The 5397-nt window shown below is 36.7% G+C and overlaps 1 protein-coding gene across 1 annotated transcript; it reads left to right on the top strand.

Moving 5' to 3' along the window:
• The first annotated feature begins 483 nt into the window (after positions 1-483).
• On the top strand, positions 484-3316 carry LOC128693689 (immediate early response 3-interacting protein 1). The gene is made up of 3 exons (XM_053783480.2): positions 484-608; positions 2517-2618; positions 3130-3316. Exons 1-3 carry the CDS (start codon positions 518-520, stop codon positions 3183-3185), a joined length of 249 nt encoding a protein of 82 aa, XP_053639455.1. The 5' UTR covers positions 484-517; the 3' UTR covers positions 3186-3316.
• The last annotated feature ends 2081 nt before the right edge of the window (positions 3317-5397 follow it).

The following is a 5397-nucleotide window of genomic DNA, read 5'->3' as shown; positions in this document are numbered from 1 at the left end:
GATGATTTATTGTTGTTGATCCCCATGCACAAATTCCATAGGTGAGATAAGGGTAAATGACTGAGTGATACAGTGCAAGGAGACCTAGTTGTGGAACATAGTACCATATCTCTGATAGTATGTCTACTGTCTTAGAGATTTTCTAGATGTGTTGTATATGTGTCTGAAATTTGAGGTTACTGTCAAGGTGGATTCCTAAGAATTTTCCCTCTTTGAGTCTTGTGACAGGTGATCCATTTATCATTATGTTAAGTGGAACATTTGTAGTTCTTTTTCCATACTGAATGAAGTAGGTTTTGTCAATATTGAGAGTAAGTTTGTTAGTCGTTATCCAGGTAGATATTTTCTGTAATTCAGCATTTATATTATATATATTACATAAATATAATATATATATTTATATTATATACATTAAATATATTATTTACGATGTTTGTAGTAAATAAAAATGTAAAGATGTATTAGTTTATGTGTTAAGTTTGAGAAGGTGTATCACCAGTGTTTGTTTACATCCACGATGGCGTTTGGGTTGTTCAGTCTGGTGGAGGCCATAGTTCTCTGTGTTAATGCTGTTTGTATCCTTAATGAAGAGAGATTCTTATCTAAATGTGAGTACACAGCTCATCTGTATTCTCCTGCTGTGTAATGATAAGTCTTGAGTGCTTAATAGGGCTTCCTACTCTCGTAAACCCTCACGGGTGGTTCCTTGATGCTGGTGAGGGGATCTTGTTTCAGGGATACCTCACGGATGGTTCCTTGATGCTGGTGAGGGGATATTGATTCAAGGTTTCCTCCAGGGAGGTTCCTTGGTGCTGATTAGGGGATCTTAATTCAAGAATCCCTTAAGGAAGGTTGCTTAGTGGGGGATCTTGATTCAAGTACCCAAGGAAGGCTAAATTTCTGGCCTTTGAACTGGTATTATGTATGCACTTTACTGTAAGTTTATTTGGGCACAGGTATGCATAAGTTCAATTATCATGCATAGTGTAAATTATCTAGGATAACCCCCCAAAAAAAAGTCAGTGACTCTTTTTATATGCTCAAGCTGAATGGGTTATACAGCACTGTGGTTAGGGGTATGCTAGGAATAGGAGTTGTTGGGGTTAGTGAGAGTGTAAACTTTAAATCATAGTGCAGTAGGATAGTTTCCATTAAAAAGTAAGAGTTTGCATCAGTGGTGGGGCTTTCTGCAAGATCAGTTAGTGTTGTTGATGTTGGAAGTAAATCCTGCATACCTGCTGTTATTTAGGATAGTCTGTTTAGATATGGTGGACTGACAGTGCAGCTCAGCAGTCCTTGGAGAGTAGTGCTGATCGTGTCTCCACGTGGTAACCACATGTGTCTCATGTCCGATTTGTAAGTATGCGAGTGCACTCTCCAAAACCAGACAGTGGGGAGATAGCCAGACTCCTAATCATTATCTGTTTGAAAGCCATTAATTGCATTCTAACTCTGACCAATGTTGTTGCCAGCAATTGCTGAGAGAGTACTGAAAAGCAGTTAAAGAAAGGAACACAACTGCAGAAAACTAGGTCATGAATAGGTGATTATTATTATAATCACAGGGAAGCGCTAAACCCGTAGGATTATACAGCACATGTGGGGGGATGGAAGGTATTCAGGCTTAATAAAGGGAACCAGAGCACAGGTCCATTTCCCTAGATCAAGGGCCCCTCATCAGCATAATAGGTGATTGAGAGGCCGAGTCTTCATGTTCATTACCCTGAACATCAGTGTGTCCAGGGATCCAGCCAAAAAGGATTTCTTTGTGTTAACTAGAAATGCAACATAGCCAGAGTTGTATATGGAGATTATTATTATAATCAAAAAGAAGTGCTAAGCCACAAGGGCTATACAGCTGTATATGGAGAACAGTAGGATGAGGCGAGTTGCATTACTGGATAAGTTGTAGCAATCTTTGAAAGTCAGAAACTACCGCAAATGACAAGACAGACATAGTCACTATGTGCATAATAGCTGTGAGAATTGCATATAACTTTTATGGTTTTTAACTTTAATCATGATTAAATTGCTTTGCATTATGTGGGGGTTTGTAGAACTTTTTTTTTTATTGAAAGGTATCCCAGTGTATTTTCAAAATAGTGTTATTTGTTAAATTGGTTTTGTAATTAGAGTATTATAGTTATAACTGTATTATTCATATGGCATATAAATTTTCTCCATTGTTACTAGCACAGTACAATAATCTATTTAAATTTTATTGTTGACTTGTGATTACAATTGGCAAAATATATGTATTTAAAAACTGAATTAGTCCCTGTAAATTAATTTTATTTTAAATTATATTAACTAGTTGGGGGTGAAGTTCAAAACATTAAATTAAACAATTTTTAATTGGGTATGTGGTTGAAAAGGTTTTGCTGATGTAAAATTGTAATTTTTCCTGACCTCCTATCCACCTAATGAAGTTTTGAGAGTAAAATCCTATCAAAAACAACTCGTAGGTCCTAAAATGTTTGTGCTTTCTAAGCTTTTGAATGAAAATTTTCTTTCAGTACCAGGATGGGGTGGATCACATGTACATGGCTTTGGCGAAGAGCCAGGAGTCAAGACGCAGATTTTTCACTTTATTCGTTCCATCAAGACAGTAATGAAATGTAAGTTTTCCACTTTCAGTAATTGAAAAGTTAATTGAGTAATAATTTCCTTACAGTACTACATTTATTTGTTGCAGTATACAGTGATTTTTTTTTTTTTGGGGGGGGGGGGACAGTTGGAATTAGAGCTACAATATGACCATAGTATTGCATTATCATTTGTTAATATTATTTTATTATAATCATAACCCACCTCAAGGAAGGTTCCTTGATGTTGGTGAGGGGCTCTTGATTTAGGGAATTAGATCTGTGCTCCAGTTCCCCGAATTAAGCCTGAATGCCTTCCACATCCCCCCCCCCCAGGCGCTGTATAATCCTCCGGGTTTAGCGCTTCCCCCTTGATTATAATAATAATAATAATAATAATATAATCATAACCAGGCACTAAACCCATAAGGGTCATACAGTACTGTGCATTATCATTGCATTAGCAAATTACCTACTAAAAAGCATTTAATTTCTTTTCAGGTATTTTATATTGTATATGACTGGTTTTTCTTTTTCTTTTCAGATCCGCTTATTCCTGTAAACATCTTCATCATTTTTTTTAAGCTTATCTTTGGCTGATAAACCAAAGTTTGTGTGATTGCTTTAACAAGAACCTACAGTTTACAAATGATGCTGTCTTACTATCTGTGATGATCAAGAAGCTGTATTTTGAATGGCTGTATTGTTTTGTATTAAAATAGTTTTTTACCTTCTGATTTTTTGTAATATACTTTGTTCTTTTATATTGAGAACATATATGTAGGAATAAGACTTGAAAATTTTGGAGTAACTCCAATTCACTGGATAAGGAGCTCTTCACCAACAGCAAGTTATTGTCCCCTGGGTGAAGAGTAAGAAAAGCAGATTTCTGGCAGGTGGGATTATAAATTTGAGTCCTGCAGATGAGGCACACTTTGAGTCACTGAAATATTTTGCTACACCATTGCACCAGCAGCTACAGTATTATTGATATTATTGTATTCATGGGGGAGGGTCATGCAGCACTTTAAGTATGGAAGGTAATCATGTTTGATCAGATAATGGAAAGAGTGGGTTTAATTTTATGGAGCAAGAACCCTTCACCAGCATTAAGGCAAACCTCTTGAAGTGGATGGATAGAGCTTCAAAAAAATCGAAATGTAACTTACTAAATATATTGTTTAAGCAGCTCACAGCATTCGGAATTTAGCTGCTTACAGTATTCATGACCCTCAACAGAGGTGGCCTTATACCAACGTGGGACTTTTGTTCAAAAGAATTGGACCTATTGTACCTTTCCTTGGATAGAGCCTGATTGCTTCCCATTCCTCCAAGCACTCGGTTGAGGGGTACGAATGTAATAACATTCACATTTATTATAATCAAAAAGAAGCGCTAAGCCACAAGGGCTATACAGCGCTGCAGGGTAGGGAAGGAAGCGAGGGTATTGGATGGCAGAAGGGAGGAGGGATGATCAGCCGGTTACAGAAAACAGCGGGGCAGGGGATAGTACGGGGGTAGAGGGTAGCAAGAGATTAAAGTAGAAAGGGCTGAAGGTATCAGAATTTGTGAAGTAAGTCAGTTGTTGTAATAACATTCACAGAAAGCACTAAAACCTCGAATCACTCAGAACAAAGTAACTAAGCATCGCCGACTGAAGTATTGTTAGTTTTGATTATATGTAATAATAAGCGCTAAACTGACAAGGGTCTTCAACTGAAGTAAATACCTACATCCCACTTTTATGTATAGAATTCTGTATGACCCTTATTTGCTTAGCACTTAAGTTTTGATCATAATTTTATTATTATAATCAAGGGGGAAGTGCTAAACCTGTTGGATTAGACAGCACCTGTGGGGGAATGTGGAAAGTATTCAGGTTTAATTCAGGGAACTGGAGTACAGATCAATTCCCTAGATCAAGAGCCCCTCATCAGCATCAAGGAACCTTCCTTGAGGGGTTTGATTGTAATAATAATAATAATAATATGTATAGAATTCTACCTGTTTTATATTTGAACCAGCGCACTAATTTTCATATTGTATACATTGCTCTCACCGCTTTATAACCCTTCTGGGTTTAGCGCTTAGTTTGATATTACTATTGACATCGCTCTAATCCTGTAAGTTTATAAGACAAAAAATTGGCTAACAATCCATTCATCAAAATATGATTGTATAAGCCAAAATTAAACAAATTTTTATCATATATATGGGCATGATTTCTTCTGCAATAAGGCATGATGTTTCATGATAAATCTAAGATGAAACAAAGCTGACAAAGAAAACTACAAAATAATCAATTATCAATACACTATTATAAAGTTCACAAAGCAGCACTATATGAAACTTGTGGGTTTAGCACTTTGTTTTGATTATAATGTACTTCCTAAATTATTATTACCGGTATATTTAGGAGTGCTGTATAGCCCTTGTGGCTTAGCGCTTCTTTTTGATTATAATAATAATATTTAGGAGTGATTATGCATGAATGAGGTGAAAGTGTTGAATGATGATGAAAGTATTTTTCTGTTTGGGTCGCCCTGCCTCGGTGGGAGATGACCGACGTGTTGAAAAAAAAAAAAAATTAGGAAGAAGCCCTAAACCCAGTGTCAGACTACCCGAGGCAGGGAGGAATGTGGAGGGCAAGCCCAATTCCTTGGATCATGAGCCCCTTACTAGCATCAAAGAACCACACTGGAGGGTATATAATTCCTAAAATGATTAGCTCTTAAAGAGAACACACTTCAGTAGTAGGATACCTATAGTTTAAAGGTGAGCAGTTTTGTGTTTTCCCTACCCTTGTAGCCCT

Source organism: Cherax quadricarinatus, chromosome 34 (assembly GCF_038502225.1).
Source record: "Cherax quadricarinatus isolate ZL_2023a chromosome 34, ASM3850222v1, whole genome shotgun sequence".
Taxonomy (NCBI): domain Eukaryota; kingdom Metazoa; phylum Arthropoda; class Malacostraca; order Decapoda; family Parastacidae; genus Cherax; species Cherax quadricarinatus.
This window is presented reverse-complemented; position numbering and strand designations above follow the sequence as displayed.

What these genes read in the sequence shown, in the direction of transcription:
- LOC128693689 (XM_053783480.2), top strand. Translation starts at nt 518, where the DNA reads ATGGCGTTTGGGTTGTTCAGTCTGGTGGAGGCCATAGTTCTCTGTGTT. An exon ending in AGAGAGATTCTTATCTAAAT is followed by an intron (nt 609 to 2,516) that starts GTGAGTACACAG and finishes ATTTTCTTTCAG; the next exon opens with TACCAGGATGGGGTGGATCA. An exon ending in CATCAAGACAGTAATGAAAT is followed by an intron (nt 2,619 to 3,129) that starts GTAAGTTTTCCA and finishes TTTTCTTTTCAG; the next exon opens with ATCCGCTTATTCCTGTAAAC.